The sequence below is a fragment of the Conger conger genome, chromosome 5 (assembly GCF_963514075.1).
Source record: "Conger conger chromosome 5, fConCon1.1, whole genome shotgun sequence".
In the NCBI taxonomy this organism is placed as follows: Eukaryota; Metazoa; Chordata; class Actinopteri; order Anguilliformes; family Congridae; genus Conger; species Conger conger.
The window spans coordinates 59,975,283-59,993,300 of record NC_083764.1 but is presented as its reverse complement, the minus strand read 5'-3'; the positions used below and the strand labels follow the sequence as shown (position 1 = coordinate 59,993,300).

Genomic DNA, 18,018 nt, shown 5'->3' with positions numbered 1-18,018 from the left:
ACCCTAACGTAGACTCACAGCCGCTTCCACCAGAAGTTAACTTCGTTCTAGGGAAGTTTTTATTCCAGATGCTAAAACACTTTGCTTCACGTGAATTGGACCAATAGGCTAATTATGACGAGAACAACATCTTCACAACTGCCCTGTGTTCGGAAGACTGTTACCTCACGATGTTCCCAACAGCACCTGAAGCACAACTACTACATTATTGCACTCTGTTGCAGTCAAATCTCTATTAAATCTATGCCTGGTTAGTCTTAACATTAATTAAAGACTGATACAATCTATATAAAACCACGTGTGTACTGTTGTCCAAGGAACTTGTTTGGATGAGCCGCATAAGCCTGTCCGGGTCGGAGTCTCTAGTTAGCAGCAGCTTCCCCACCACACTGTCAAAGGGGAGCACAATTACTATTGTTACCATTGTATGCTGAAATTGATCGCTTACGTGACTGGTACCAAATTTGAATTAAAACGGAAGGAATTAGACTTTTCCACACACAAAAAAAAAAAAACCAAAGCTGACTCGGAATTCATTTCTCATTTATTCGTAATGAAAGTTGCACTGTCGGAACATCGTGAGCTAAATTTGTGTTCGGAACACGGTGAGTGACATCGCGCGTTAACCTATTATAAAACACATTAGAACAGGAATGGTGAAAAATGCCTTAAGTGGGCAATAATAGGCTACGTGCTGCATGCACGGTAAATACACGCTACTGTTATCTATGGTTTTCCTGCTATCCCACCTCTCCCGGAAGGTCTGTGAGTCTCCTGGAACTTGTCACCTGCTGCCTGATACCTGCGATTTGGCAGAAATCTCCCACAAATCAGCAATGTGCACCACAGGCAAAAGTGAATTTTAGAAATTTGCATTATTCTTTTGTTGCCATGCTTCAAGCTATTTTTACCTTTATTGGGCATACAGCTATTTTTGGACACCTTGGGTCAGTGCTTTACACCAGGGTAGGCCGCTGAAGAATGGTCTTTAGAGTGCCGGAAACCAAAATTTGTCCCTGGGTGCCTATATGCACAGTTTCCAGATCATCAGCTGGATGTCCTCGGAACTGACCAGGATATAATGCCGGGCATGACATTTAGCATTTAGTTAACAGTTAATAGGTGCTTAATGTTTAGTATGAAATTAAGCACCTATTATTATTATTATTATTATTATTATTATTATTATTATTATTATTATTATTATTACCTTAATCCAAAATGTACAAAGTGCCTCACAAAGAGTAGCAATTTAAAACAGAACAAAAAAACTGAACACACAGTGTAAATCATTCGAAAATTAACTAGAAATAAGTTAACTAGAATCACATCACACATCTTTTTGTGAGTAGGTCTAGACAAAAGGGGAAATGATGTGAGTTTATGAAGGGTGCTTGTCCTTCTTTCTCTGAAAGGAAGAAAGAGAATAAAATGAGCATGCCAGTGGCTGTGGTTCGAGGTTTAAGCCATTAGCAATGCTCAACTGGAACGGAAGCGCCACTCCATGATCTCTGCTGTGGAGGTTGCCTAATTGTATGTAATGTCTACCTTCAGAATGCTGCTGAGGCAGTTTGCAATGAGCTTAACCCCCGTCTTATATTGCCCACAGTGGGCTTTTCCTTGCATGTTGTGCACTTTGAACATGGTTCTGTTCTTCCGGTTTAATTTGGCTCCTAATCCAGCTCCCCGCTATTCCCGGAAACAAACGTATATAATAAAACCTAACCGTCAGAAAGTTAAGTGAACACACGCCACAGTAGCGTATATTGTTATTGAATCAGTGATGGTCTTTTTGTGAGACAGCACTGCTTCACCTGTAAGGTCGACTGTTTCTCGATTGTATTTACACTTGTGCTTGTACTTTCTACTGGGGAGCTAATAAGATGTAAAATGTCTCCTAGGAAACAGCGGTGTAGAACACACAGCCATGTGCGTTTTTCATTCCTGTTTTCAGTCCTTCTCGAAAGTAGGAGGGAAAAATGTGAGGGTGTCTTTTATCTAATTTTATTGTGTGAATTATACTTTGATCTGGGGATCAGTGGGAAAGTATAGAACAAATTTAATCGCGATTTCCATTTCGATGACCCAATGTTTTTCGAATTTCCGATACGTTTTTTAATGATCTCATTTTAAAGGCCTCATTTAAGATGGTGGACACTGTGGCAAAGCCCATTGATTAGTGGCTATTGAAGGATCTGGTCTGCAGCTTGTGACAGGGGACTGCTTCTAGACCTGAGCTCATTTGATTCTGTGCATAATTCTCCATCAATGGGCCTCTCTGTCCCTGCACAGAGCTATGAAAAGGAGACACCCGGGTTTGATTGCTCAATATTCGTCTGTTTTCCCCTGGAATGGGTCACAAGATGGTGGACTTAATTAACTTCTCTCAAAGAGGAAGCAGTGCGGACCATCTGCTCGGAGACAATCCTGTCTGTATAATCCCATCGCTTCTTTAAGGGAGACAAAAAGCCATTACAATGAAAAGAAAACTCTTCCATTTCATAGTGTGCTTTTATCGCAATTCAACCCATATTCCGCAGTAAAAAACTGCCAATCTAGCAATGTGGCATCCCCCAGAGTGTTGAAAATGACATTTAATAATCATCTTTTTCATCTTCATCTTCTACTTACTTCATCGTAACTTTATATGTCATATATTGTTGAAAGCATGGACAATCACCTCACCATTCACAAATACACAACTCGCTGTCTACAGTGGATGATGCAAATATATCAAATAAATAGTGAAATGGTGCTAGCACCAGCATATCAGGCAATCTTCATCTCCGGCATTGTTTTTTTTATTTTTAATAAGCCTCAAGGACCACACATCGAAATCAATGGCCTGGTGAACTTGCCCCCCAAAGCCTAGTCATTATTTGATCTTTGTGGCTGTTAATCTGATTATCTCACTGTGGAGGTGAACTTCAGACCCAATCTTGTTAGCAGCTGGATGAGGTAGATTACTACAACCAGTGAGCTGGAAAATTAACTGAGCAGTTCAGCTTTAGTCTAACACTTTTTGAAACTGGCGATGACTACTTCAACAACTCTTCCCCCAGACCTACCCTTTTCCCTGTCTGGTGTCTGTCTGCTCACCCCTCTCAAACAACATAATATCCCCGATAATACTCTTTTTTCTACTTTTCTTTAGCATGGACAAAATATTTACCTCACATGAAAGCCTGTGCGTAAACAGACTGTATTGCTTATGCTGTTGTTTTTGTTGTTGTGCCTGACCAAAACGCCATGGCGGAGTGATTTGGTTTGGCTGATTTACGAAGGTGTGCAGCTATGCCCCAAATCCACAAATGAGGTTTTCTTTATCCTGATATATGCAAATGCTTCCCTGGAAATGTGTGGTCCTGCTTAAGTCACTTGTGGTTTTGGGCGTGCTCTTATTGCAGCATTCAGTGCTTTTTTTTAAATGAATGCAAACCCCAGTCTAAAGTACCCTAAATCGCCTAAATGAGTTCAAAGGATCCATAGGACAAAAGGCTTAAGATGGGATTTTTTTTATGTACACAAAAGGAGAGCGACATATAAGTTCCCTACTGCAGTCTGTTATGGCGGTGGTGCCCATATTAAGCCATTTCATTGCAAGACACACTGGTGTAAAATGCACTTATGTGCCATATGCGAAAACATAAAGGGAAAAAGGAATTCTAAGAGGTTTTTTGTTTTGTTTTGGGGGGGGGGTTGCTCTCGTTGGTAACTAGCTCACTACATGGGCTTGATGTCCATTCTGGGAGCAGGCTTTCCTGCTACCACTTTATCTGATCCTTAATTGTATCAAACACAGAAAAAAGTCCTGCCAGTTGGTTATCTGGATCAGAACTCAAATATTAATGTTTGAGGGAACATTTGAATTGATCTGGGTGACAAGTAAAATAACTTACATGGCAGCTTAAAGTGCTCAAACTCATAAGTGCATTTTCCAGCATGAAATAAAGACCACTTGGATTGGAGGGTAATGCAAAAATTCAGGTTGGCACTGTGAGTTCAAAGGCAACATAGCATGTGCTAGATTTACATGTTCACATCCCACTGTCACAAGATCACACTGTCACTATTTCCCTGCTGGGAAAAAAAAGACAATGTTTCAAGTGCCAAGGCATGTTTTGTGTATTGATAAAGCTATAAGGTGCAATGTGACAACAAGAGTTACACATGTAAGTATGGTTTGCTTAATTCTGCATGAGTATGTGCTTAGAGTACTGAATCTTCTCCACCTCACATACACACTTCGAGACCTTGTAACAACAAAGTCACCTGTGACGCAGATGACGTAAAGCAGTGCACCCACCATGAATACCATATCTACGCACCTGTTGTGAGTGACAGGGATCTCTGACACTCATCTGGAATTCATAGAGCTGTAGCTACATGCGTGATGGTTGGCATTTTTTATATAGCACCTTTATCCAAAGCGCTGTACAATTCATGCTTCTCAATCACCCATTCATACACACACTCACACACCAACGGCGATTGGCTGCCATGCAAGGCACCAACCAGCTTGTCCGGGGGTTGGGTGTCTTGCTCAGGGGCACTTTGACACCCTAGGGCAGGATCGAACCGGCAACCCTCCGACTGCCAGACGTCTGCGCTTACCACCTGAGCCGATGCTACCCCCTAAGTCTCATTCTGTTTCATTCCTCCTGATCGTCAGAGATGGTGGTTAAGGCACTGGGTTTCTCACACCGACATAGTCACAAGGAAACTTGTCCATCTCATGACTGCAAGGGTGCTGGTAAGACGGTCCCCTGGCACAGCATGGTGAGCAGTTACGTTTACCGTAGAGAAACAGGCAAAGGTACGTTGTGAAGGCCTGGTAGCTGCAAAGCATCTTTCAATGGTTTGTCATTCAAGGCAGCCCAGGCACAATCCAGGTGGAATGGCCTATAATTCTCTCAGGTACAAGAAAGTCTCTTGACCTGTAGGCATGTGCAATGGCCTCAACAATCCATTTGGACATTTGGATTAACCATTACATTACTTTACATTCGTGGCATTTGGCAGACACTCTTATCCAGAGTGACGTACAGTTGCTTATACTAAGCAGGAGACAATCCTCCCCTGGAACAATGCAGGGTTAAGGGCCTTGCACAAGAGCCCAACGGCTGTGCAGGTTTTAATGTGGCTACACCAGGGATCAAACCACCGACCTTGCGTGTCCCAGTCATGTACTTTAACCACTACACTACAGGCCGCCCTACACACTACAGGCTGTTTCTACTCTGACCATCATGGGAGACAAAACAGTTGTTCGACTTTTGAAGGCTGGCAGTTGCATCAACGCATGTCTTGAGTACACACACGTTAGTTCCTTTCACATTGTAACCATTTCTCCATACTGGGTTTGAGGGGTGACGGCTCCCGATCCAATCCTCTGATTTACGTGAAAAGTGCACCAGTCTGATTCCGCTCAGATTCTGCTGTTGGACCCCTTTAAAGAGGGCGCGTGACCCCGCAGTCTGATTGGCCACCTTGGCGTGATGAGCGGAAATGGCGGCCGCATATGTCTTAATTGTGGCAGGGACTGCAGGGACTGTAATATTACTGGCGCTGAACAGAGCTCTGGAGCTTCACCGTGTTTCCACCTGTTTGTATACAATGGATGGGTGAAGGATGCCCGAGAGTTCAGGTAGTCTGAACAACTGCCTGGTCACATGATGTCAGTAGTGGTACTGGATCCCCAGAGGGGATCTGGGTCCGGATGCCATATGTGCCAGTCTTGATAGGAGATCCTTCCTTCTCTGAAGGTGCCGCAATACCCCATCCAGTATGGGAAATCATGGTACTCCTATCTAGTTGGGAGATACTAGCAGTGGCCGGCCGAAGCAGGGTAATGCATACGTAAGGCTGTTTGGCCATGTATGGGCCAGAACATCCTGATCAAGTGAGCTGGATTTCTCTGCTAAGGAGAAGCAAAGGGGGCAATGTATCATCCTCTCTGAGGCAAACAGATCCCCATGCGCCCTGCCAAATTTTCACAAGATCTGTTTCACCATATCATGGTGGAATCTCCACTTCCCCGCAGAAGGCTTTTGGTGGGACCTTTAGCGAGCACACCAGGCAAGTTCGTGGCTCTACGCAGATGACAAACGTCCTAGGACATTGCCGCACCACCTGCAAAGCTGCTGCTGACCTGGTTCCCCCTTGATGGTTGACCTGACAGCGGAGGTGCTATCTGCCCTCCATGACTGGCAAGAAGAGTTTCAGTGCTTGCTATGTAAGATGGGAAAGACATGTTACGTTGAGCACCTAGTAAATGTCATAGTGCACAATCGTGTGACAGCATTGTATCCAACAAGGGGTCGGTACATCACAATGACACTGGAAATAGGGCATCGCGAAATTAGCAGGTGTCACATAATTCACAGGTACAGGATCAGATGTGGAAATGCACGTCTTCTCTGGCTTCTCTTGACAGATGCTAACGAAATTTTAATAACCATGACATGTTTGTGAAATTCAAGATCAGGTTTACACCATCATGATATTGTCACATTGCATTAATGGAATTTGGCCGACACTTTTATCCAGAGTGACGTACAGTTGCTTATACTAAGCAGGAGACAATCCTCCCCTGGAGCAATGCAGAGTTAAGGGCCTTGCCCTTGACAGTGCGGATCTTATTGTGGCTACACCGGGTTTCGAACCACTGACCTTGCAGGTCCAAGTCATGTACCTTAACCACTGCGCTACAGGCCACCCTTTAAAATGCAAGATTTACATTCAGAGCAAATATCACGCTATTACAAACTTTGACAGTGGTGTGAATACAGAGTGTGTCCTGTTACTCATTCATACATGTAAGCATTCTTGGTCTTCTAAATACTGTATGCATCTGTGTACAGACACTGACCATGGGCATCACATGTTAATAACTTTGGTTTTCAATCCCCAAAATGTGAACGGAGCCTAAATCATCCCTCTTTCACTGAGTCAATGTGCGCTGTCTGAGCTAAGTTCGATCCTTGGCTGTCATTTTACATTAGTAAGTTATCATCAACACATTCACTTGCATTGTTTCTTGGGTACTTGCGAGTGGTTGGTTGTTCAGTGGCGAGACGAAGCAGTTCCATGGAAAGGTGACAGCAATACTGTTCAATGTGGAGATATCATCTCTTAATCTCTCCAGTGAGAGTAATGAATGTGCCCAAACGCATATGCTATTTCTCTTCTCTTCAAGCACCATCTTTCTTTTGTAGGTATTTACCTTTTCTCTAGAATATTCTATGGCTTTCAAAAGCTACTTATTTCTATTCATTTTCCTCCTGCTGATTCCTGACAAATATGCAGAATTATATATCATATCTGAAAGAAAAGCTTTTCTTTCAGTTTTAAAAATAAAATAATGTGTATGGTAATTTTAAGTGCCTCACTTATATTATATCTTATCTTTAACAGATGGCTACCTCCAGGGCAACTTTAATCTCTCAGCACAAAAGATATCACCACTAGGGAGAGCCTTTGGCAATTCACATATAGATTTAAAGCATATTACAAATATTAAACTTAAAATCTGACATTTCAAAGTGAGCCATTTTAAGTTTTGTAAACACATTCATTTGTGAACAGTGAAAAAAAGACTTTTCAGAACTTTGTCAGCTTAGTAAACTTGACCTTGAATTTTAATTACAGTGCTCAGCCAGGATATGCACTGTAATTTCAACTCCACTGACAATGCACTTGAATATCAATGTTTGCAGGTTTCCAAGTTTACTGAAGAAGAAAAGTTAAGCTGTACAGTGTTAAGTATATGTTCTACTGTTACAGGCCTGGATTCAGTCAGTGTTCACTATTTTCCTCACAAGCACAGTATGGCCATTTCATTTCTGGTGCTTGCATTACATTACATTATATTATTGGCATTTGGCAGACACTTACGTGTCCCAGTCATGTACTTTACATGCATACAGTTGATTAGACTAAGCAGGAGACACTCCTCCCCAGCCCAACAGCTGTGCGGATCTTATTTTGGCTATACCGGGGATCGAACCACGGACCTTGTGGGTCCCAGTCATGTACCTTAACCACTACACTACAGGCCGCTTGCTGCTCTCCCACACAGTATACTGTACCGGTCAATGTTAAATCCACTCTTAAAGAGTACACAGTGGTCCCTATTGGACTCATATGTACTCTGGTAGAGTTATGAATTTTGAATTTCAGACCAACTATTTTTGAAAAAAAAAAAATTTCAATGCCTCCGGCTGGTGCAGTGGGTAGCACTGCCGCCTCACAGCAAGGAGGTCCTGGGTTCGAATCCCCGTCGGCCGGGGCCTTTCTGTGCAGAGTTTGCATGTTCTCCCCGTGTCTGCGTGGGTTTCCTCCGGGAACTCCGGTTTCCTCCCACAGACATGCAGGTTAGGCTGATTGGAGAGTCTAAATTGCCCATAGGTATGAGTGTGTGAGTGAATGGTGCGTGTGCCCTGCGATGGACTGGCGACCTGTCCAGGGTGTATTCCTGCCTTTCGCCCAATGTATGCTGGGATAGGCTCCAGCCCCCCTGCGACCCTGTTCAGGATAAGCGGGTTCAGATAATGGATGGATGGATGGATGGACTATGTTGCAATGCGCTCCTGCAGCCTATTGACCTAGCATGCGGCATGCTTGTGTTCTTTGATCTGGAAAACCTCCTCTTATGGTGGCTCTGAGTGATTACAATAGTGTAGATTCATTGGTGAATTTACATCTATGGTGAATCCTGTGAGCACATGAGGCACCCTGCAGTTGGTAGGCCCACAAGCTCCACCATGCACCAAGCTTCCGATAAAGAAATATGCTTTCGTTCATATTCATTATGAAATACCAGCATATCTTATTTCTGGACAATGTAAATAGACTGTACATTGGTTCTAGTTGCACAACATAAAAAGGTAAGAATTGTGCAATATGCTTTCAAATCAATACTGCAAGATTCCTAGCACCGGAATTCAGTCACATTTCTCTCACACTGTAGGTCCAAGACTTATCTGACAGATGTCAAACATCATGTCTCAGTTGGTTGATTGATTGATTCACACCTCCTTTGCACTGTGTTTCTCTCCAACAGCTATCCTGAGTGAAGATGCTCTAAATTTGAAGACCTAAGGGCCCCCTAGTGGCACATAATGCTAAAGTACTGTAAGTGTCTATGCAATGATGTGCACCTTGGTTCAGATCAAATCATATTTCTGCTGATGAAGGTCAAGGGTCCGGTCCCTGCATCATTATGCAATTGTGACTCATCTAGTTAATAAGAAAAGAAAAAGGTAGAAATCTGACATGCTACGGTTTAAGACTTGCATTAGTGAAGCCAAACTCTTAAACCTGAATTAATGAAAGAATCCCTTGCCATTGAGCTAAACACAGTCACATTTAATCAGGCCCTCAGTAAGGTTGAGTAAAATCTGTATATGTCCCCCAACAATACATTTCAAAACGGTTGCTAGATAAGAGCCCATTACTGTCCTTTTGTATGGCTCTTCAATAAAACAGTGCTCTTATAATGTTGCACCCTGTCAAGACAATGTTTACACCAGTAACAGCAACACCAACTGCAACAAATATTTCACAATTAACATAATTAACAGGCATCGAGGGTGTTTGATGAGGTTGCAATAATTAGCATGTGCACACCATGCTGTTTCCGCCCGAATCCTACCCAAGAGGTGCTGTCTGATATTCTAATTAGCAGCAGAATCTAAGGACTGGCTCGCTCGCCCTCATTGGGTGATGTTAAATCCATGCTAAAATCAACAGGCCTTGGGGTGAGATTCAACGTGCAATGCCGCACACCAGTTCAAAGGCTTCGCCATTCTACTTTCACAAACAAAGGTACGCAAGTGCTCACGTCAACTCAAGCAGTAAGTTCTGAAGCCTAAGTCCATGACTGATCTGATATATATCAAAATGGTTTCATACCTATTCCCAAACTATAGTTTATTAAGAAGGTCCACATCTCTTGTCAGTCACACAGTAAGTAATGCATTTTTAAGATTGTAAATACCCACAATGACCCAAGTTCCAAGGGCTGGGCAATTTTATGATGTGCAATCATAAAAAATCCATAAAGGGTATCATAGTTAACTGTCACTCTCATACAAGTGGCCTCTGCAACAGTATAAAACCAATCAGGAATCTGCCAGAGATGCTGGCCCACTTGCCTTCATTGATAATATAATTGCTGATAGCAGCAGCAGCATGAATTCTGACAGAAGCATTCTGCTCAAGTTCAAGTAAATGCCTCCAAAGTCATTGGATGGTGCTTCATCCCACAGCAAAGCAATGATCCCAAACATACACCAGCGCTCACTTTCTTCTTAATGATGTTCCAAACTGTTTCAGAAAGCCTATTGTTTGGCCTATTTATTAGCCTTTAATGGCTTTCTTGACTTTCAATGGCAGAATTGTGGCTCTCATGTTGACAAATGACAATAACAGACTCCAGAACGTTAAAAACCTATATCAGGATGAGATTCCGAAAGCTTTCTTATACCAGCGCTAAGGAAGTTGTTGAATACACCTGAATAGTCAGAAACAACTGAGAAGCCAATTGTCCAATTACTTTTAGTCCTCTAAAATGAGGGAAACGGGATGTAATTCCATAATGGATCACCTGATATGGATGTTACTACCAACAAATTAAAGGTGACAGTCTGCAATTTAACCTCAAATTAATTTCACATTCCTTCCATTTCAAATCCAATGTGCTGGAGTACATGTCACGGTACAATATACTGTATACACTGTATATACTGATATATGGTATATACATATATAATTTAGGCTATATGTGAATATAAATTCAAAGAAGGTGCTCATTGTGAGAAAGGGTTTTGCCAACAAATGGTTTAGATTTCAAGGCAGGTTGCCTATTTCAGATCTCACCCATGCGCACAACCAACCAGCAATTACATATTGCACACAGGATATTCGATTCACACCTTACATAATGATAACCTCGTTACAACTGTTCCATCTCCGAAATTGCACGTGTTCACAACACACCATGTTAAAATTCATCAATCTGACGCCTTGCAATCACCACAGGGCAAGATTAAGGAACCAAGCAGCATGAATTATGATACACCCTGATGCTTAGGCCTAATACGTCTACCCCTTTTCTATTTGTTAAATATAGGCTACCTTTTGTTATAAACTGAAACAGTTGCTTAAACTTAAACACTTAAACATTAAATAATAATTAAATATGTGCGTAAAGGGGATGTTTTTCAACTGCTGCCATTCCATTGTTTTCTCAGCATACAATTCAGAAACTGAAAATGAGACGCGACAACCTACTACGCTATAGGAAATGCATTTATATTTAATATGAAACGTTATCACTTGTGCTGTGAAGAGAGGAATATTTCGCTCTTAGGGTAATGACATTTCCATTTATTTGATAATACTTTGTTAACCTGCATAATAAACCGTTAAATTAATTCGTATATTTAATTATTTATTTGCAAATAAATCTAATATTAAATCTGATATAGGCATATCCGTATAACGGTTATTTCAAATGTAAAATATAAGACACCTCCTGTCGGATTTAATAAACGTTGGTCGTTCCTATATATGTCAATTAATAGACGGCTTATTTACGATACACAATTGGAACATCGATAAAATATTAAATATGCCCTGATAATTGCAGTGATTAAACATAAATAGGCTGTGTCACTCATGTTATCACTATGAACTAAGTAATTCCCAACCGCACGTCGTTACTACTTAAAAAATGGCAACATCCAACGCACGTTTTGGTCTGTACATGCTCAACGGTTTTTCCATGTGGGGTGCTGGTTCACAGCTTGAACCCCCAATGCTATGAATCAACATTGAATGTATAGTTGGCGAACAACCAAAAATGTAGCTGCCTCTCAGGGTGTTGGAAGTTGACGAACACTAGCAGCAGCATATATTTTCCTCAGACGACAATTAAATGGAATGTGTTTATCTGACTGAACGTGCCGAGCAGTCAATCCATAGCTAATTAGTGTTCATTATTTTAATTGGTATTATTAGTATAGTATTAAGCTTATTATTGCTGTTGTTTTTATTGTCGATGATGTTGTCTTTGCTGTGGTTGGGCTGCTAACTAGTGTTTTTATCGCATTTGAAGGTTTCCCAAATATCCCAAGGAATACATTCACGAATTCTTGATGTTATATCATGACATGGAGTCCATAATTAAACCAACTTGAGGGAATTCGTTGGACGGATTATGATTGATGAGTTGGTTTAATAGGCTTTATCCCAATTGGTTAAATATTTTATTAGTTTTTGTGGAGGATATTATGTAGGACTGTATAACCCAATATAACTTGTTAAAATATTACTTGTTAAACTGTTTAAATATTTCCATATGACGTAATATAGGCCTATTTCTTATTGTAGCCTATTATGCCTATTTCATTGGACGTTTAAAAATGCTAGGGTTTATTAGACACGATCCAAAAACGTAACGAAACTGTAACGAAATTGTAGGTTTCATAAAATGTAATATGTGAGTGAAGCAGTAGCACAGTTAGAACACACAATATATCTGCTACGTTATTGACTTTGCCTGCAATCTGTAGACGCTGATTAATATTAAGTACCATTTTCAGATTAAAACTGTGAAATTTGTTACGCCTAGGCTACTTTTAACAATAGTTTTAAATCGTCCTCCAATATTGGTTTTCGGAAATACACTCCTTTTCTTCCCACGTGTCCCTTAATGGAAGCCTATATAACAAAAAAAAAGGTTATTTTGTTAGATAATTGCACATATGTAATTCATATTTGTATATACAATTACAAAAGACCTACTTAGCTTTAGGAGCTCTGTGAAAAAATAATCAAATCGTTTTTTGGTCGAGGTAATCAAACAAATGTAACTACCCTGAGTACCCTCCAGCAAGCTAAAAAAGCTTTCGATACAGGATTTGTATTTGTTTACTTTCTCTTATAGAACGAGTTAGTAGTTTTGCTATTCAGGCCACAAGATAAGTGTTCTGTTTGCTGAGCATATTTGGAACCCTTTAATCGTGCAAGTGAGTATATCTCTTTTCATCTTAAAATGCTACTATTGCAAGTTTTTTGGGCATGTTCCTAGGCCTATTTGTATATTAATTTGGGCTACACGACACAGTTTGAATTTACTTTTGTATCAGCGTGTAAAGGCGCCGTCATATTCGAATAGATGTAGTCATACAACAAAACACAAGTAATCGCCTATAAACGATTAGCCTGTAAAGTAGTTCACGTTCAGATCTGGAAACAGTCAGACCGAGTTGAAATACAATGACATATGTCGTGGTTTATTTTTTAATCGTTTAATTTCATAATTTAATTCGTTTGGCCTCACACTGAGAAGCCTTGCGCCTACTGTCTGTCCTAACCATTTGTCTGAGGCCGTATGCTGAATGGAACAGATGCCAAACTAGGACCAAGACGCCTTCTCGTCCCTTTGCCGGGCCTCCCATTTTTCCCATTTCAGAATATTCACAGACCACGAGCAGAGTCCTCCTTGTTGTTCGAATCGTCTACATTGTCACCATTCTGCACCAAGCTCCAACTTTCAGGTTCAGGCTATATTTATAGTTATGGTTGCGTGTTTTCAAACATGTTGCTATATGACTTCGCTAAGACTGTGCTGTGTATGGCAATTTAAAGATTCTTGAACGGCAAAATAAGCGCTTTGTGCCTCAATGCTTGTAAAAAATAGAGCTTTTATTGATATTACAGAGTTTCTTGATGATTCTAACAGTCGGAAAACTATTCCTTGTGTTTCTTCATGTTGGTCAAATGAATAAAAATGTATTTTTAAATGCATATTTTTTCTAAGGTAATTTTCCCGGTTGCACAAAATAAATAGTTCACCTACTCCTCCATAATATACACATTAAGTCCACGCCATTGTTTGACAAAAAAGACCTTTGGGTCGAGTGCAAAGCTAGCAGGCCTCCGCCGTTGTCTTTCATTGTAAGAAAGTAAGAGACTCTAAGAGTCTTTGAGACTTGCTTGATGATTCCATTTTATTTTACCCATTCTTTCATTTTCAGAAACCTTGTAGTTTGTTTTTGTTTTTTTTAGCTGCATTGTTTATTTCAATTAACAGTCCTCTTTTCCGTTTGGGTTCCGTTTTACTTTTGAAGCCATTCGTTTGTTCGAACTGATAAAGGCAGCAACGCCATATCAATTCTTACAGTCCCATATAAAACGTCATTTAGCAGTCTATTTTAGTTGTCACAGCTCTTCACCGAAACATTTTCCCTTGACGTTTAACGAGCTTGCGGTACGCCTGCAATAGGGTTAGCCAATGGATTCAAAGCCGGTTGCCCTCCTGGTCCAAGGCCGTGGATGAGAACTCTGGGCACCAAAGGCCTTTGTATGCCTGGATGAGGGGCAGGCGGTGTCCGGTACATGCTGCTGTACATCGCGGCGGCTGCGGCCGCTGCTGTCGTGCTGTCCATGCTCCCCAGCAAGTTCGGGTGATAGAAATATGGCGATGGGAACATTCTCTGTAGAGCCGAATAATTTCCTGCTTCTGCCAGTAGCTCTAATCCAACCGCAGTCTGTCGCTTCCACTTCGTCCTGAAATAAGGTGGAAATACAATATATTACAAAAAATATATATGTATATATATATATTCATATGGTTCGGAATCCAACACCCCTTTAGGTTATCACACACAGAGAACACTTTGGTATTTTATTTTGTAGTGTTTCACTTTCATTTTGGAGGTAATATACGAGCCTACAGAAAATAAGTATTAAAATTGTCCATCAAAACTGTATTTTTAATTGTCTATCACCAGTATAATAATCCGTTCTTAAGCCTATTTGGTCGCGCTTAGGTTTGGACTTCAATAACTTACATTCAGCCACAAATCCATGCAGCTTCTTCTCGTTTGGTGACGTATAGCCTATATCTCTCCCTTTTTCTGTTGGCTATTACGTTAAAAAACTACGCTGTAATATGTAATAGCCTAAATACGGGCTTTCCAAGTTCCAAAGTAATATATACCTAAATATTTTCTTGAAAAAACATTCCATATCCATATTCCATATCATCCGGGCTTATATAAACCTGCATTTTTAGGATGTTAATAAGACTTTTAAAAATTAAATTCCATTTTTTTTTTAACCATGCCCGAGCAAACGCCTTCATTCATTCATTCATTCATTCATTCATTCATTTAATAAAACCAAACAAGTCCCCCATAATTTCTCCGCAGGATGTTTGTACATATTGGAGTTGATGGTGTGATCATGGCCATGGTTTCATCCCGGCACGAACAAACAAAAAAAAAGTATGCTATTTCCATGTCTTAATTTATCTTCAGCATAATGGTTCCATCAAACATTCCATCCTTCAGAGGTCAGCTATGGGTGGAGCGGATATAATTATATTGAAAAGAGTGTGAAGTGATGAATCTCAAAAAGTCATTCTAATGTAAAGGAAGCAAATTTACATTAAGATTTTGCAATTCTGAAGACTTTTCAGATCCCTCGGGGTTTAAATTTAATCCGACGATGATATAGGTCTGCGTAAAATACGTAACCAAAACTGTATAGTTTGCAACTCGTAACAGCAGCAGCAGCAGCAAAAAAAAAAAAAAAAAAACAGAAAAAGAATAAGAACAATAATTCACAGCAGGTGATTTTTAGCAATACTGAAAGAATAGGTGCCACATACCGCCGATTTTGATACCAGGTTTTCACTTGTGTGTCGGTCAGGTTGAGAGCCGCAGCCAGATCCATGCGATCCTGTACGCTGAGATATTTCTGGCGCTCGAAGCTGCGCTCCAACTGATTTAGCTGGTTGTCGGAAAAGGCCGTTCGTGCTTTTCTCGGTTTTTTAGAGCGAATTGGAGGACTTTCTCTGCTACTTGAGATCTCTCGATCGCCGTCTTCTTTTGTTCCTAAACAACGTGAAGGGTGGAGAATACGTATTTATGTTTGTTTGTAGCTGAATGCATAGTCATGTATTAATACACAAATACTCAAATTTCACTGCAACATCAGACATATCCAAATATGAAACATAGCCTAAATGCTCATGCTTAAGCAATGTGAAAACTTGTTTTTTATTCTAAAGATACTTTTTTACGTTTTAATCAACCAACAAAGTGATGATGTATTTTCAGAATTTTCAGATCAAGTAGGCAAAGGTGAGTAGGCTACATCGGTCAAATCCGTGTACAATTCCTGATGATGACGCAGCAGCTTAAAAGCGTGGGTAAATATTTGGAAGGCGTGATGTTTCTTATAGTTTAGGCCTATTGCTTAATAACCTCTTCCATCTCGCCCCCCTCTTCGCGTTTACAATTAGAGGCTGATATTCACGGCCCTGGATGAAAGGGGAAAGGCAGATAGTTACTGGAAATAGCTTATACTTTCTCCCAGTATGCCTACTCGTTTTTGCGCTTAATTTTATCATCTCACTAATTTAGAAGTCATGTCAGTTCGAGTGAAAGTACTGATCCACCATAGGCTGAAGTCCTAGAGACGCTTTGTTTACTAATAGTGAATATCTATTTGACAGCAAATGGCGACGATAAGAAATTCTAAGTGTTCTTTTCCTAAGAAGATTGGAAATCGATATGTCACGCCATGTCTATTTGTAGCAGATTTTTCGGTCCTTCATGAACCCCCTCAGCAAGAAAAACAATAATCCCCCTAATTGACCCACCAGGGAAGCTGGCGCATATGCTAAACGCGCACACAGCCTGGCATAATTTAACATCGAAATACTGATTCACATGATTGTGAACAAATCAATTGCTTTGATAACTCGACGAAATTAAGGACAGCTGATTGAGTGCAACTATTAAAATAATTTTACTATGGCCTATTTTTTGTGATCTATTTTCTTAGCCGAAGTCAAAGTAAATTCCATATTTTATATTATACATTTATTATATTTATATTTATATTAGACCTATAGCCTAGGAGAAAATATTACTCACAAATAAATGGCTATAAGAAAAGGAATGTAACATAAGTGATAATACGATCAGACAATTTTCTAAATTTTTAAATGCTGACGATGGCAATAATGAAAATAATAATAATAATAATAATAATAATAATAATAATAATAATAATAATAATAACAACAACAACAATAACAATGTAAGGTCCTCCAGGTTTAATCTAAATCTTAATCTTTGAAACTAGATCGTTTCTCTGTGTATCCCCATACTGTTTAAAAAATGTTTAATATATAGGCTAGGTCTGCCAAGTAATTTTGGCTTACCGTTACATTTGAAGTCATTATGAAGGTCGTGTCGTTTGTCCAGCTCGCCGTCGTCATCGTGCTCTAATTTTGGCCTGAACCCGTCATTCCCACGAAACTCTGGTTTCGGGGCATGCTGGGGTGACGACACGCTCGTGCTGTACGGTGCGCACGCGGCCAGTGGCTTGCTGTCGCCCAAAATGTCTTTGATTAGGAAGGAAGAGGTTACAGTCCGTGGGACAGAGCCAGCTGCCCCGAGCTGCTGCGGATGTGGCGATAACTGTAGACTCTGCTGCTGACTGTGGAGATGGTGGTGGTGCTGAAGGCTATCGTCAAGCAAATGGGCTTCGGCATGCTCAATGGTAACCGAAATAGGGGACGAGGGGGAAGTTCCCACTGTGTCTATCTCCGAGCACGGAGATGGGCTGGCCTGGCTCCTGAAGTCGGTGCTCCTGCTGTCACTGAGACGAAAATCTCCGTTCATTAGCACCGGACTCCCGCAACTAGGATTGTTTGATAAAATACTGTCTATTCCAAAATTAGATCCGTTGGATGCTTCCATAGTAATAAAACGAAATATTTAAATTAAGCAAATAATTCATTACAAATGTTAAAATGTTACATTTCCCCGTGGGTTTCAGAAATAAAAGGCAAAGAAGAAAAAGCCAAAATATTGAATGTATATATATATATATATATATATATATTCGCTCAGTTTTAAAGGTCCAGTAATTCGATACTTTCAAAGTTGAAATTGTAAAGCGCTGAGTCGGTACAGTCCCCGTCCTTAGCCC

General features: G+C 40.5%; 1 protein-coding gene across 1 annotated transcript; it reads right to left on the bottom strand.

Annotated features, from left to right (window-relative positions):
- Positions 1 to 14,264: 14,264 nt before the first annotated feature.
- Positions 14,265 to 17,786, bottom strand: LOC133129651 (barH-like 2 homeobox protein). Its single transcript, XM_061243883.1, has 3 exons — positions 17,246 to 17,786; positions 15,683 to 15,908; positions 14,265 to 14,577 (listed from the first exon to the last, which is right to left on the bottom strand). Exons 1-3 carry the CDS (start codon positions 17,784 to 17,786, stop codon positions 14,265 to 14,267), a joined length of 1,080 nt encoding a protein of 359 aa, XP_061099867.1.
- Positions 17,787 to 18,018: the final 232 nt, after the last annotated feature.